At 42.6% G+C, this 16,936-nt stretch overlaps 1 protein-coding gene across 2 annotated transcripts in view; it reads right to left on the bottom strand.

Moving 5' to 3' along the window:
• The window catches only part of SIAE (sialic acid acetylesterase), a 35,921-nt gene that overhangs the window by 7,292 nt on the left and 11,693 nt on the right, over positions 1–16,936 (bottom strand). The window contains exons 4-7 of one of the 2 annotated variants that reach the window (XM_090257672.1): positions 9,262–9,400; positions 5,880–6,057; positions 4,394–4,509; positions 3,706–3,839 (exon numbers count right to left, since the gene is read on the bottom strand). In XM_090257672.1, the coding sequence (XP_090113798.1) occupies positions 3,706–3,839; positions 4,394–4,509; positions 5,880–6,057; positions 9,262–9,400 (567 nt within the window). The remainder of the gene's footprint in view (positions 1–3,705; positions 3,840–4,393; positions 4,510–5,879; positions 6,058–9,261; positions 9,401–16,936) is intronic. The other variant, XM_090257673.1, reaches the window with a different exon arrangement.

A 16,936-nucleotide genomic window follows, 5' to 3' on the forward strand; every position in this document is an offset into this window, starting at 1 on the left:
AGAGCACACCCCCTTTCCCAGGCCCCTCAGGCACCGCTCCCCACAAGAGCAGGAACCCACAGACCCCTCGCTGTTGTGACCCTGCTCCCCGCACACCCTCCCTCTGTGCTGCCAACGTCGGCCTCAACTGGCCTGTGCCCACCGAGGTAAAAGAAGTATGTGTCTTTCCATTTCACTTTTCATCCAGTCTTAGAGATGTCCCTGCTTTGCTTCCTCCCACCTCCTTAATCTACCACCAAGGGATTGCAAGTAACCCCTTACATCTCCTCCTTTGATTCTGATGTATAAAATAAACTGCAAAACTGCCATTCTCTGGAGCAAATCTCACTCGGCTGAGATTTTGCTTCCCAGCAATTGTCTTCAGTTTGGCTCAAATAAACTCATAAAAATTCTCTCTGGGTTTGGATGTTTCTTATGTTGGCGGGTATGATACAAAATGTAGAGGATATTCCCAATTATCTTAATAAAATCTCTTACAAAAACTGGCTTTCACCTATGACATGATAAAAGGTGCTGACATTTCACAATGGAATCTCTGAAAACTAGAAAATGAAATAGAAAGATCAGTGAGTTACCCCACTTCTTCCCACATGACTCCCAGAAGACTGAAAGTGGAACCCTGGTCACCAGCCAGTGCACAGCAACAAGGCCACCGGGAAGATCTCCGGTAAGCACCAGCCTGAAGCACAGCAGGGAGAAATGCTAACAGCAGTCACTCAGGCCAAGGAAGTTTTCTCAAAGTGGCAGTTTCGCTGAGAAGTCCTGCCGCGGTTCCAGACTCCAATTCATGGCTGCACTAGTGCACACCGGCCACATGGGGGCACCAGCAAACTCCACAACCGAATAGTTCTCTGCTGAGACACAGTCTGGTCTCCCACGGTGTTGAGTACAAATACTGCTGCTTAAGACAGCATGTAATAGCCGAAGACCATAAAGGTGGCAGAGGACGTTACAAATAACATACTGCAGTCTGAAGTCTGTTCCACCGGCCTCCAAACCCCTTTTAAGAAAGCATAGTCCTAAGGACTCCAGTACCCAGCCGCCTCCTGCTCCCTTTCCCTCCCAGGCTTCAGGTCACCTCTCCACGAATAATTCTCCGACACGTGTGTCTGGGCCTGGTCTACCCACAGAGCTTGAGGCCGTCATCTCTCCCTGTGCTCCAGTTACTGCAACAATTGTTTCAAACCCCAAACCTCATCTTTCCCGACAGACCAACTGCGCCTCCAGATTTTCTGACTTCTCTCACTGATAAATACAAACACTAACATTATCTGTCATGTGCCAGGCTTTACATGAATTAACTCATTTGAAACTTAATAACAAAGAAGTCTGATATCTTGTTTAAAATCACATAGCTGAAGAAGTGTGGGAGCTGGGATTTGAATCAGGCAGACCGGCTTCAGCTCCATGCTCTGGCTATTGTATTATCCTGTTTGATATTTCCCTTTGGAGGTAGATGTGTATAGTCTTGGTTTTTCACGAGTAATCCACATATTTTTGCTGATGATGTAAAGTGAAAGCCCAGAGGCCAAGGGGATTCTACTAAACTGTAAGGCCTAAGTGCAAGGACAAGGTCTCTCTGATACATGCCGTTTCTAGACCTCACACAGTTCCTCACATATCACAAGCATTCTATACATACTTTTGGTTTGAAGTGGCTGAAGTCACATTTAAATCACCATGTATACAGGCTAAGAGACAAAAAAAAGTACCTCAAATCTAAATGTAGTTTCCACCAACAGTAACACAGAGCTGGTGACAGGAGTTGCTATTTTAATAGTAATGAGCAGAATAATCTTGTTTCAAAGTCAAAATAAAAGAAAAATGATTTTAAAGTAATTATAAGTGAAAAGAATATCTATAAAAATCTTCATCCCAAAAAAGTATGGTGAAGTAGGACAAGGTAGAGGATGGGCGGATGGTGGGAAGAAGGAGCTCGTGGACGTTCAGAGGCAGCTGCCCAGAAGTCTTACGTCCAATTCAAATAAGGAAGCCCATTCCACCATTATGCTGTGAGTTGGGCCTTGTTTTTAAAGCCCCTTACTTGTTTAATTCCTATGTTCCAGCAAAGTCAGAGCTACCACCCTACTAAAAAGTCTAGGTCTCAGAGGTTGTCATAAAAATAGGTGAAGCAAGGAGCTATGAATTTTGTTAAATGTGTTTATTCCTTCTGCACAAGGCTGAGAGCAGAATTTTCTCTTGATGCATATTTTATTCATGTGTTAGGCCACATTTAATAAGTGTCAGCCAATTACTGGGGATATAAAAGTGATCCAGGAAAATACAATCACGTGCAATCGGCAAGCAAGGATAAAGGGAAGGAGAGGGTGCAAAAAAATCACCCACTGGGGGAAGGAGGTGTCTAACCCAGACTTCAGATGGTCACAGAAGGCTTCCTAACTTATATCCAAGCTGAAACCTATAGAATAATTAAAAGTTAGCTAGGTCCTGGCTGGTGTGGCTCAGTGGACTGAGCATCAGCCTAGCAACCAAAAGATGGCAGGTTCGATTCCCAGTCAGGGCACATGCCTGGGTTGCAAGCCAGATCCCCACTGGGGACCTGTAAGAGGCAACCAATCACTGTTTCTCACCCTCTCCCCTCTCTCCAAAAATAAATAAATAAATAAATAAATAAATAAATAAATAAATAAATAAATAAATAAATAAAATCTTTTTTAAAGTTAGCTAGGAATGTATGGGAGAGAAAGGCTGTTTCAGGTGAAGGGCATGCACAATGGCTGGGAGTGAGAAAACAGGGTTCATTCTAAGGAGTGGCAGGGATAACACCAGTTGGGGAGGGTGTGGGGAAGGGGACATTCTCACACACTGTTGCTAAGGGTATAAATTTATACAAATTCATAAACTTTGACAGAGAAATTTGGGAACATGTTTAAAGCTTTAAAAAGTATTTCATTTAACCTAGCAATTTCATTTCTGGGAATTTCTCTTATGGAAATAATTAAGCATGTATGTAATGATTTAGCTACAAGGAATATAAACATGTCACTAATTATAAAAGCAAAATGTTTAAAGCAACCGAAGTGCCCATCTATTGAGGACTAATTGAATAAATTATAATATAACCATATTTCAGAATACTCTATCATCATTATAAATTACGCCTAAGATGAATATTTATGGGCATGAAAACAATATTCACAATATGACATTATGAGAAAGAAAAAGCAAGACATGGAACAGTATTATGGTATGGATCCTATTTCAAAAATAATGAGGAGAAAAGCCTGCTTACTTATGGATTATGGAATTACAAATGTTTTTAGCTTGTTTAGTATTTCTTTAATAAACATGTAATACTTTTTTTCCCCTTTTTTAAAATTGTTGACACTACTCCAGATGTCCCCATTTTCCCCCTTTGCCTGTCTCCACCCAGCCTTCACCCTGCGCCCCCCGGCCATCACCACACTGCTGTCTGTGTCTGTGGGTTACACATATATGTTCTCTGGCTAATCCCTCCACCTTCTTTGTAATGCTTTTTTTAATAAGAAGAAATATTAGTTACGTATTAACTTTTTAAAAAGATTTAATTGTCCCATCAGTGAACAGAGATGAATTAACTCTTATTATTCAGTTCTTGACCAGTGGCTACGAGGGTGAAAATAGGAGAAATATGGGTTCCAGTAAGGAGGTCTCAACAGCGCACCCCCACAGCACGGTCCATACCCCCTTCCCCTCGGCACATACCTGAACAAACCCAAACGGGAAGAGGCGCTCCGTCTGCCCCTGAGAGCCGCGGTGGAAGGTTCGGCGCCAGTCTTCAATGAGTGCAGGGAATGTGCAATTGTACAGGTCCCTGTTAAAGTTTACATTGGACTCCCCTGAAAACAGTACGAGTTGTGAGAGGAGCTGGAGGTAGACCACACGTAACTCCCCAGGCTCCACCCACGCCGTGAGGAAATGGGCCTTCCTGCAGTCTCTCTGGCCGGGCCTTGTGACTTGCCCTGGCCAATAGGGCATCAGCAAACATAATACAGGCAGAGACTTGAAAAGTGCTTCAGTTTAGGGGTCTGCTTTCAATACACTTGGAACCCTGAGACTGCTATGTAAACAATGAATAAGTCTGAGCCAGCTTGCTGAAGGACGGGGGGGCCACATGGGAACCACAGACCCCAGCACAGAGAGAGCTCCTGGTCCTCACAAGAGGGAGAGGCCATTCTAAGTCACCCAGCCATCAGACACCCCACCAGGTGGCTAGAGACACACAAGAGATCCCAACTCAAATCAGCCAAAGCAGCCCAGACACATAAACTACCTGCTAGCCCACAGAAAAGTGAGCTAAATAAAATTATTTTTAAGTCACTAAATTCTAGGATGGTTTGTTATGCAGCAAAGCTAACTGATACAATGAAGAAAGGGCACACTGAACACTCACCCTGGTACCATATCACGCCTTTCAGAGTCACGTTATGCAGTGGGTGGATCATGGCATTCCAGAGAACAGAGTATTCACTGGGACCAGTTACAGAATCAGAACAAATGAACCTGGAACTAGTAAGGGGCACAAGTATCAGAAGAGAACTCGTGACTGATCACATTAGATCCCTAAGCTGGGCATCTATCCAGCTTTCACCTGTGGCAAACTTCTGATGGATGCAGCACAGAATTAACTTTGAACCACTCTGTTTCACATGTAAACATGAATAGTCTCTGAACTTCATCTCCAGGTCCTTCCCAGGGTAAGTGTATCAGCCAGTTTTCTGTGAGTTCAGAGTGGGCCATCCCAGTTTCCAGATGAGGTCATTAAAACCACAGAGAGAAATGTTTTATTAGGAGTCTCTCACACAGGCAATACATTTCTTTACCTTGTACTCAATGGATAAACACTTAGATTGTTTTAAGCAGTGCCATGATTCTCTTTCTTATATTTAATCATTACATACAGATTTAAGTATTTCCTTAAGATAAATTCTCAGAAAGGCGCATTTTGTAAGGCTTTCAACGTACTCCTAAATTTCTCTGTGGATACTTGTATGAATTTATACTTGCAGCAGCTGTATATGAGAATGCCCACTTCCCCACATCCTTGGAATTATCCCTGCCAAGAGATCTGGAAGCCTGGCTTCAGATTCCTCCTACTTTCCCACGGGCGATTCTTTCTGCTCTAAAACTGGATGTGTTCACACAGGCACGCCTTTGCCCAAGCTGCGCCAAGAGCTCAAGTCCACCCTCCTCCCGGAGGCCTTCCCAGAACCGATGGGACACTGTCTGTGACAGCAGGTCACATGTTGCTCATCTCCATGTTTGTATGAATATCAGGATTTTATCCACTAGCCCATTCTCCAGCCCCCATCCCGCCACCAAGTATTCTTCCTGATCCATCTTTTCCTAAGCGCACTTTCATAATCGGTCTACAGTACATTTCTTTGATTATATATCTATTTGTCCTTCCTGCTACACTGTATGTTTACAGATAATACAGCACAGTGGTTAATAAGGGCACAGACATGGAAGCCACACTTTACCACTGACTTCATCTACCCATGGGCAAGTTACTGAAGCTCTCTCAGACTTCATATCTTTAGCTACAGTAAATGAATAGTGTCTACATTTCAAGAGGTTGTTGTGAGTACTAAATGAATTACTATATATAAACTGCTTATAACATTTTCTAGCATAAAGCTTTTGGCAAGCATTAGCTATAATTATTATTAAGAAAAGAATCATAATTGCTTCTTGTCATATTCTCAGGTGACTGGGGTGGTAATGACAGTGGAAATAATGGCTCACCTGTGCATGGAATAAGTTAATACATATTTGGACATTTAACACATACTTGACTCCCCAAAGGAGACCATGATCCTTCTCTCTTATATAATTTCCTGGCAGGTTTGCTCCTGGACTGGAGGATGCTTTCTTACCCTTGCTTAGGGACCCCACAGTCTTTCAGTGATCTTTTGGATGACCAGGCTTCGATGGGTGTCCCACCCCACGAGGAGGAGATCAGCCCGATGGGATACTGCAGAGTGTCATACAGGTAACGCCCAAAGAGCCAGCACACTGCTGACATGTACTCGAAATTTCCGTGGCCTAAGTTTTCTGTTCAGAGAAACAGTTACAGAGTCAGGGGAAAAGAAGACAGCTACAAACTGCAGGTACAAGATGGGCTGAGGTGAGAAGAATGGGGGTGGGTCATCCCTTGCGTTCCTTCCTAAGAATTTCCAAAAGTAGGATAAGACTGAGAGGCAACTGTCTCATTAGCTGAGAGCCAAAGCTCCCTAGCCAGGCAAGTAGGCCTCCCCCCATACTCCCCTAACACCTCCGGGTTCCTGAGAACCTAGGAATACGGACAGACCTGCTCAGTAGGGGAGGGGCAGAAAGGCCATCGGGCCGCTACACTCTCCCCACCTCACCTCTACCTTGGCCTCACCGTTTGTCCCCATGTGGCTCTGAGGAAAGGAATAAGCAAGCAAGGAGCATGTTGAGAGAAAATGTGTCTGTTTTTCTGAGTAATTTTATACCCAGTTTCACAGCTATGGTGATGAAAACAGACAAATAAGTAATGGGAAGCCTGGCTAAAAGGGAAAGCAACAGAAACCATCTGTCCGCACAGCCCGCCCAGTAACCATCACCCCAACGAGTGGGCAACGTCCGTGTGAGAGGAAAGCAGGTGAAGAGGGGAACGTGCACACACACCCTCAGCTGGCGGGAGCCGTCGTCTCACATTTGTTCAAGAGCTCCTCTGCTTAGGCCACTGGCCTGGCACCGCTAAAGGTCTGAGTTCAGTCTACCTCTGGCACTCAGCAAGGTGATGGTGATATAGTGGGACTTTGAATCAATTTGAAATCAATTAAAATTGGTTGAGCACCTACTAGGGGCCAGACACTTCTACAGGGTGTTAGTAACAGTAACTATAAAGAAAAGGAGAAGCGTGAAACCTCTCCTCATAGGTTTTTTATTCTACAAAATAAGACATTTATTCAGCTGAATAAAATGTATGGCAAAATATGTGTTCAGTGCCTCAAGAGTTACTAACATATATTAAGGGGTTTGAACAGCAAAAGAACCAATATAAAATGAAAGCTGGATCATGAAAAGCCTAATAAAGCCTGACCTCCTCCCGGTGCTTCCACAATACTCTCTGCATAGTGTTTCCCTTACCCCACTGAACTACCAGTTTAGTTCACCCTATTCAGTGTCTGGGCCTAACAGAGTCAGCAGGTGTTTGCTGGCTGGTGTTGGGTGGCTGTGGGGGGGCTGGTGTAAAGCTAGACTCTGATGTGCAGGTAGAGGGAAAAGGTAACCAAGAGGGACAGAGGGAAAGGCAGGGAAGCCCTGAAGGACAGACAGAAGTTTAATAAGCAGAGTTGGCATTCAAGGCAGAAAAAAAAAATGATAAAAAGGCACATAGAATAGGAAAACCGTTTGCAAGCGTTTGACTACAGCGTAGGTTACAAGAGGAAGAAAAGACTGGAGCAGAGGCGCAAGTCCCACCCGGAGTAAAGAAGACAGAAGCCACTGAAAATGCTGAAGAATGAGGTTGTGCATAAGCAGAATAGCCCCTCAAAGGTGTCCACACCCTAATGCCTATAACCTGTGAATATGCTCCCTTGTGTGGCTAACGGGACTTTGGACATGTGTTTGGGGCTACAGACCTTGAGACAGGAGAGAATCCTGAATTACCCAGGGGGATCCAATCTAATTACCGGAGTCCTTAAATTCGGGAAAGGTCCCAGTTGCAGGCAGAGAGCGGTGACACCAGGAGAGGTGGGACTGACTTGAACTGTGAGGCGGACCTGCCTGCCAGCTCCTCCTCAGCCACCTGCTCTGCCTCACCTCTCTCAGGCTATTTCTGAAGTCTCACCTTTCTCACTGGGACTCGCACGGCCATTCAAACTGGAAGCCACCACTCATGCCAGCCCCAAGAGTCCCTGACGCACTTTATTTATTTATTTGGCCTCATTAGCACACATCACCCCCTACCTGCCCCTTCATATCCTCAAATTTATTTGGTTTCTGAGTTCAGAGAGTGAAAGGGAGGTGATAGCAAGGTACAAACACATTACCCAAATCTCAGGGATTCCTGAGTTTGGGATAACATGTGGTGAAAGTTCATAGACCAAAAGATTCATCCAAAAATTTACCAAAATAAATTTAGTTCCCAAGTTCTTAAAGGGAGAGTTCAGATAGTGTGATACTGAATAATATCAGACACTTCCTATAAAATGTACTAGTTTTATTATTCATTTTCTATATTCTGCTGCTCCAAAAGGCAAGCTCCATGAGATCAGATGTCCTGGCCTATTTTACTCACTGCCGTGCTAGCACATAGTGGGAGGTTAAATATTTGGTGAATTAATTAACACTTGAAAATGTAGGAGCAATGGAGGTTACAGAAAAAAAAAGAAAAGGAACTAGAAAGAGGAAGGAATTGGAGAAGGCAGAGCCACAGGCAGGGAGAGGACAGAGGAGGAGGCCGGAGAAGGGAAGCGCCGCACAAGCGGACAGAAATGCAAGCTCCCTAAAAGGGGTGGTCAGCAGTGTTGAGCGCTGTCATGGTAACCAGAATGTATCATTAGAAGAACAGCAGTCACTCTGAGGTGAGTGAGTTGTTGCGATGGGAGCAGAAGGCAGACTATAAAGGGTTAAAGAGTAAACACATGGAAAGGCAGTGAAAAGAATGGGGAAAAATCGATGTTCCAGAAAGAGTGAACAAAGCAAAGGGGAGAGATAGAAAAGGCATGTGTGACAGGTGTTTTGTTCGGTTTTGCTTTGTTTCATTATCATAAAAGAAAAGCTAAGGTCTGAGAATAGGGACTGTGCCTGTCTGGCTCACAGCTGTCCCCTTGGGGCCCAGCACAGCCAGGAAATAAAGATTTCCTGCTGAATGGGCAGTGCGTGAAAGAACAGTGCTATGGGCGCAAGAAGGCCCCGGAGGAAGTAAGAGTCTGCGTCAGAGGTAGCCTTGGGAGGGCCCCAGCCAGTGCGTTCAGACACAGAAACAAAGGAAGGAAGAAGAGAGCAGGGCCTTGAGGCACTGAAGACAGGTGCTGGCAGGGGTCAGGCCGAATGGCCTCCATGTATTCAGTGCAGCTGAAGGTGGAGGTGTCTGCCTGTGGCAAGGAAGAAGACTCACCAGTGGAGTCTTGGGAATAAACTTAGGAAATCGTTCCCATCAGGAATGGGGTGGAAAGTCAGAAATGAAAAAGGGATGGCTGAATCGTAATAAATAGGTAGGCGCCACCTGGGGCACTGACCCTCTCTCCCTCTCTATAAGTGGCATGTGCTCCAGCACTCACTCACCTGAGGTGGGCTTCGACCATTCCAAGTCAACTGCAGCGAGATCCTCTAGCTCCTGCTCTGCCTGAGCCAGAGACACGGAGAGGATGCGGACAGACTGGTAGGCAGCGGTGTCAGACAGCTCGTGTGTAGCATTCAATACCTAAAACAGAAAAAGGGGTGTCATTTCCTACCCCGACCTATTTAGCAGGGGGTCAACTATCTGACTGCCTCTTAAACACTACCAACAGTGGCCGGAAAGGGGGCACCCTACTAAAGCCGACAAGCCCAGGGGAGGCCTGTGTGGTGGGCCCTACAAACTCGGAGGCAGGAAGCAACCACATAGGATGGTCTGAAAGTAAAAATTCCCAACTAAATGCAAGTCACGATGCGTAGTCCAGCCCTAGGCCTGTAGCTTCCTTGACAAAGGCCAACCTTGACCTGAAATGAGCCTGTCTATTGTCTTTTTGCATAGAAGATAACAGAGCTCTGAAATGTCAGAGGACTCTCCTTTCCTAGACCTCCTACGGCACACTTACTGCAGGAACCCACAGAACCCTCGTGTTGTCCTGTTCCCCACATACCCCCTCTGTGTGCTGTAATTGTTCATTAACTATCCTGCACCCTCCAATGTAAAAGGAGTACGTGTCTCTTCATTTTACTTTTTATCCAATTCCAGGTTTTTCCCCGCTTTGCTTTCTCCTGCCCCCTCAATCTACCACCAATGGAGGATTTCGTATAACCCTCCTAACATCTCCTCCTCCAATTCTAATGTGTAAAACAAGCAGAGAACCTGCCATTCTCTGGAGCATTTTCTCCATCTGTTGAGATTTTGCTTCCTGGCAATTGTTGTGAGTTTGGCTCAAATAAACTCATTAAAATTCTCTACAGGTTTGGATGTTTGTTATGTCAACACAGCCTTCAGAGCTCCACTGAGCCTTCAGTGTATCAAGATCAAATGAATAACCAAAACCAATGACAGGCTGGTGTGAGTCATGTTGACCCACCTTGGCCAAAAGAGATCATGAAGGATCATGTCCCCAAAGAAGATAGGACTGCAATAAAACCTGAGGTCTCAGAGAGCAAGTCTGTACTAGATGAGAGGAGCAATGGCGTGATTTAGGCTAAAGAAGAGCCACTGTCAACTAGACCACTGTGATATCCTGAAATGCAAATATACATCTATTCAGAAAAAGTATCCGATAACATAAAGCCAGGGAATTAAATTTTTTTCTTAATGGAGCCAAAAAGGCCATGGGAAGGTAGACTTGTGTAACCCATACTACATAAGAGACGTGGATTTCAAAGAAACACACCTGAGAAATGCTTGTTGAACTACTGAAACAGACTGAAATCAGTCTCAAAATGCTTATGTTCTCTCTCATCTGGGTCTTAGCCAATCACCAAAGAAAAGCTGGGGAGACACAGCAATTTGCAAAGTAGCATTCAGGGTGACCCCTGAGAGCAGCTCCAAGAAACTAAACTAAGAAAAGGGTCCATCCAAAGACACATCCCTTTTTCCCAAATCACTTTATGAACTCTCACCCAGGACTCAGAGTTTTCCTGGACAAGAATGTGCGTGGTCTGTACTGTGTCAATTCATCTTCGGTTGGATTGGGCATCACCCCTCTATGAGTTTATGCATAAGTGCTATCTCCTTTAATCCTGATTTCTTATTTTTTTTATTTTAAAAGGAATGTAACACAAGTACATTATTTTGCTTTATTTGTGTGTTTGCTCTTTCTTGTCATGTCTCTATGTCCCTGGACTAGTCTGGTTTTCCCAAAACAAAGGGCTAGCAGGAATGTCAGGAAGCCCAGTTATCACTGGCCTCAGGGAACAAGTGCTCCAGCTGAGGCAGGACTGCCACAGCCAGAAGCCCAGGAGGCTGGATACCTGCCATTGGCCGCTAGCGACAGAGTGCGCAGCTGGCTCGCCTTCCCTCCCGCCCACCGCAGAGAACACAGCTGGCCCTCCAGCCCACACTGTAAGAGAAATGATGGAGCTGCCAGACTGCACCCATAGAGCAGTCCACTAAAATACGCTGCCCCCTCATCGCCTCTTGACTTGCCACTGAGCCTGCTGTGGTCAATAAGATGGCCAGACGCAAATGGCTCTTTCGGTCACCATGGAAGCGACACCCTGAAATCCTCCCTGGGTAGCAGCAGCTCTAGCCTGTCAGGGTTACTGGTCCTCCCACTATCAGGACCCCGATTACATACAGTCTCAGGAAAATCCCATAGGAAATCCAGATCCGTTTGTTCAGGACCTTGCCTGGCAAGTTTAATGTAAGATAAACATCAGAGGAGTACGGGCAGGCTGAGGCACTCACAGTATATTCTGGCAGAGAAATTATTTTTCAACAGCAAGTACCTATAAAGAGTCACCTCTCCTGAAATTCAGTTCTTCCCTAGGCGCTAAGGATCGTCTGTTGCTCCCATGGAAACAGTGGATGGAACCGCTTCCCTTCTCCCCACCCACGCTGGCTTCCGCACTGACTAGGAACTCAAGCGCCTCGGCGCATGAGATGCCAACTTGGGGAGGCAGCATGGCGAACATGTCACTCGTCTTTTAGACCCGTTGCTAACACTGTAGAGTACTGAAAGGCCAACAAAGTCGGGGTGGCTGGCGCTCTCCTGTACTGTCACCAGCACACAGAACTGGCTCTAAACCACTGGCTGAGAAACTTCCATTTTCAAACTCCCATTTGTGAGTTATTTCAAGCCAAAACTTGAAAGCCACAGAAAGCCAGAACGAAAATGGGTGGTGGGAGAAAATTCTTGCTGTACCTAATGACAGTTACTTCTGAAATGGGTCTCCTTTCCCAGTACCACCAAGCCTTTGTGATGGACGCCATTTCCTTAGGGATATTGGCAACAAGCTTAGGAATAAAGAGATTTCAGGAAGATTTTCATTTAAATGACAAATGGTTTCCCTGCTGATGAAAGGGGAAGCCCCACTCCATCTGCTGAGATCAAATTTCATCTCATCAAACACCTCAGTGTAATTATTTTTCTACCAAGTATTTAAATGAGGATGTAAATGAACACCAAGGTATTTGAAGTCATTAAGGCTGCTGCGGCTGAGAGGGAGCAACCCTGCCTCCCTAGGGATGGCCAGTTCGCCATCAAAGCAGCTGCTCACCGGTGTTCAATTTGTAACCTTTACACCGCATTCTTGAATTAATGAAGAAACATCAAGAATCTATTTCCTCAGAGGATCTTGGCACGGGGTCTGCATGGGGAGCAAGGCTGGGGGCGGTGGGGTACGCGTGCGCGCGTGCGTTCTGCATCGCACCTTCCACTACAATATAATATAGCAGTTTTAAAGCTGGGGGAATGACTATAAATAAGCCATCCAGCATTACGTCCGTGAATCTTTTATTGTATGTGCTATTGAACCTTCTCTTCTGGACTTTAATTTCTCTGCTTGTAAAGCAGGAACGTGGAGATTGCCAAGATATTGAAAACTGCATTTCCAGTCTAACATTGGTCATCTTCTTCTGAGATTAACTAGAAATATCCAAGTCTTAAGACCTACCCTGTCTGAGGAGGCGACAGATGAACATTTAGACTTTTCTCCATTTATAAACATCTCACTCAGTGTTATAAATAACACTCAACTTAAAAATTCCACTTCACCCTAACAACAAGATGGGCATACAATCTGCCATTTCCTTCATTTGAATGCAAAGAGTGGTAGGTTATAGTGGAAACCTTACCTCTTCAGAAAAGGCACATGGAGGAAGGGAAGGAAAAAGAGACAGACACCCTGTGTGTGTAGCGAGAGGGGGGAGTGTGGGGGGACATGAGCAAAAGGAATAATGTATAAGTCACATACCAAATCCTTTTGATCAAAAATAAAGTCCTACAGAGTGTTAAGAGAGTAGAAAACTTGGCTTTTGGTACTGTCAGCACCTAAAATGCTGTCATACAAACTAAGTACAAGATTTAAAACCAAAAAATAAAAAATTAACATTTGGCTGTGTCAGGTGAAATCTGTTTTTCTGTTTTCCTATATCTCAGAGTTTGTAGCCTTCATTTAATGCAGAAGACGCTAGAGTCAATTCTAGGCAGAAAGAATGTGTTCACTCTTAACAATCAAACGCTGACTCAGCTCATCAGAAAACGGGATGCGATCCCCTGACATAGGCTGCTCTTGAGAACCTGACTGTAAATAAAAACAGATCTGGTCCATGCCTTTCTTTGCAAACAGAGAACCGCAATGAAAGCATTAGGAAAGTGCTGTTTTCATTAATGAGTTAACAGCAATGCCACTTCTATGTAAAACCATGTTTTCTATCAAGAGCTCCAACTTCAATTTTGTTTCCCTTTACTTATGTTAAAAGGGAGTCCAGTTAAAGTTCATCTTAATAAACATTTACATTCAGAGGGTTCCCATATAGTTAAGTAGGGCAGGAAGCAATAGATAATAAAATATTGGTTAAGAAGACATAAACACAAGCATTTAGATTTTAAATTAGAAAATTAATAATGAAATGAATAGACAGGTCCAGGGTAGAATCTCCTTAGTAGCATTATTTAGTAATTAGTTGGAAAAAAAAGAAGAATAAGAAACTATAAGGAGTAGAAGCAATAGAAGCAAAATAAGAAATCATAAAGTATGTGAAAGGACTCAATTTTAGAATGTTTTTAAAAGAAATTGATTGAGATCATGGTCTGGTTGTAGGGGTTTTTAAATCTCAAATTTAAATATTTCTCAAAGACATAGAAGTAGATAATAAAAAAGGCAGGAAAATAAAAATCAACTTGAGAAGAAACTGAGTGTTAGAGAAAAAGCTAGGGAAGAATCTCAAGTCCTTAATCTGTTTTTTAAAAGTATACAGAATGTATTAATGCCAGTCAATAATGCAAATTATTTATTCCTGAGATTCTTTTTTTAAAGATTTTATTTATTTAATTTTAGAGAGAGGGGAAGGGAGGGAGAAAGAGAGGGCAGAGAAACATCAATGTGTGGTTGCCTCTTGCACACCCCCAACTGGGGTCCTGGCCTGCAACCCAGGCATGTGCCCTGACTGGGAATCAAACCAGCGACCCTTTGGTTCACAGGCTGGTGCCCAATCAACTGAGCCACACCAGCCAGAGCCTAAGATCTTATTTATGTAATGTGACTCTTTATTGTAAACTGAGTCTTTGATAAATATTTAAGAGATTAAGTCAATATCAATTTCTTATTTTTAAAACTTTCTTTTAAAAATTATAGTTATTTATTTCATGCTCATTATGTAAAAAGTCAGAAAATACAGATAAACAAAAAAAATTAATCTCAATTTCAAATGTGCCAAATAATTCATGCTAATATCTCTGGACTGCTGATACTGCGTAAAAAATATTTACTAATCTTTCAGCAATATTTTAAGTTGATATAGTTTAAATATGCCTATGAACTTATTACATTGTCCAACCCTGATCCTAATTTAAATGAAACAACAGTGGTCTTCCTTACTTTTATTTTTAAGTCAGATAGCTGCCACTAAACCAATAAAGCAACCGCAACTGAGGCCCAGAGCACTAACCCCACCACAACCTATCCAGAAATCCACTCTCTTTATTCTAGGCTGTTTTTGTGTTTAATTAAAAGTAGAGTCGATCCCCAAAAGAAATCTGAGTGCTAAAGACAGAAAGCACTAAGACTTTTGTTCTCCTGCGTATGCCGTGCTAGAATGCCAATACAGCTATTAAGAGGCTTGCTTCCCTTGATAACTTTTCCAATGTCCTTTTTATACAGCTTTACTTAAGAGACCTCACTCATAGTCTATCAGAGGGTCCCTACTCTCTAATAGCAATAGAGACAGGAACACCCAAGGGGCGTTCCATCACTGACCAACATATGGGCAAGTCGGCATTCTCCTGATGGGCCCACCTGGTCCTTCATGCACTGTATGTGCCCATCCCTACTTAGAAGCCTACACATTGCTCTTGCTCCCAGAGCTCTAGCCGGTACAAAGAGCCCAGGGGTGCCTCTGCATATTTAAAATAAAGGAGGAATAACAGCTCGTCTGCAAAGGTAATGACTGAAATAAAGAAAAAACAACTGACACTAACAAAAGAAATCACAGGCGATGGCAACGCTGAGCAAAAATGTCATCACTGGCCTATTATTTCTTTTTCTGTGAACACAAAAATATATATAATACACAAACAAGTTAATTTGACATATGAATATATATATGTCAATTTGATATGTGACATCTAAATGAAGTATTAAGATGTCTGCAACTTACCTTGAGATGGCTCACCATAAAAAAAAAAAAAAAGATTGATAAACCAAATACGTATGGCAAAATACTAATAACTGTCAATCCAGGTAAATGGGTATATAGGTTTTTATAACTTTCTTAATTTTGGTGTGTGCTTGAAATTTTTATAATAAAAAGTTGAAAAATAATGATTTCTTATATTTAGACAGCAGTTTTCAATTTATAAGGGTCTTTTAGAGACAAACAAAATAATTTACTCTTCCATAATGGCCCTATAAATTAGTTAGGTCGAATATAATCACTATGTCTTAAAAACTAAGCCTCATACATTTAACAAAATTTAACATACTTTAATGAGAAAACCTCTTAGACAACTAGGAATAGAGGGGAAATTCCTCTACATGATAAAAGACATTTATGAAAAGCCGAATGGTTAACATCATACTCAGCAGTAAAAAAAAAAAAAAAAAAATGAAAGCTTTCCCCCAGAGACCAGGAATAAGACAAGAATCTCAGCTCTCACCACTGGTATTTAACATTGTACTGCAAGTTCGTGCCAGAGCTATTAGACCAAAAAAAAGAAAAAATCCAACTGGGAAAGAAAAGAGGTGAGAGATAAAACTATCTCTGTCTGTAGATGGTATGCGTCTATACATTGAGAAAATCCCAAAGAGCCCATGAGAAAACTACTAGAGCTAATAAATGAATTCAGCAGTTTCATGGTAGAGGGTCAACATGCAAAAATCATTTGTTTCTATACACCAGTAATGAACAGCCCTAAGAGAAAATTAAGAAAGAAATTTGATTTATAATAGCATCTAAAAAAATTAAACACTTGAGAATAAATCTAGTTAAGGAGGTAAAAGATACCAAAACTATGAAACATTAAAGACATTAATGGAAAGACATCCTATGTTCATGATAGAAGTTAAAATGTCAATACTACCCAACGACTCTGCAGATTCAAACACAATACTTATCAAAATTCCAATAGCTTTTTTTTAAGAAATGAAAAAAACATATATTCATATTCATATGGAATTTCAAGAGACGTTAACTAGCCAAAAACAATATTGAAAAAGCAAAATGAAGTTGGAGGACTCACACTTCCCAACTCTGTAACTTATTAACAAAGCCACAGCAGTTAAAACAGTATGGTCCTGGTGTAAGAAGAGACCTATAGCTCAATGGAATAGAATAGAAAGCCAAGAAATAAAACCTCATATGTATGGTTAATTATTGACAAGAGTGCCAAGGCCACTCAATGGGAAAAAGACAGTCTTTTCAACAAACGGTGCTGAGAGAACTCGATATTCACCTGCAAAAGAATGAAGTTAGACCCTCACCTTACACCATCTACCAAAACTGACTCAAAAAGAATCAAAGATCTAAACTTAAGAGCTAAAATTATAAAACTCTTAGAAGACAACTTTGGGGAAAATGTCCACGACACTGGATTTGGCAACAATTTCATGAATA

The sequence above is a fragment of the Furipterus horrens genome, unplaced genomic scaffold, assembly GCF_987537825.1.
Source record: "Furipterus horrens unplaced genomic scaffold, mFurHor1.1.pri manual_scaffold_11, whole genome shotgun sequence".
Lineage (NCBI taxonomy): Eukaryota > Metazoa > Chordata > Mammalia > Chiroptera > Furipteridae > Furipterus > Furipterus horrens.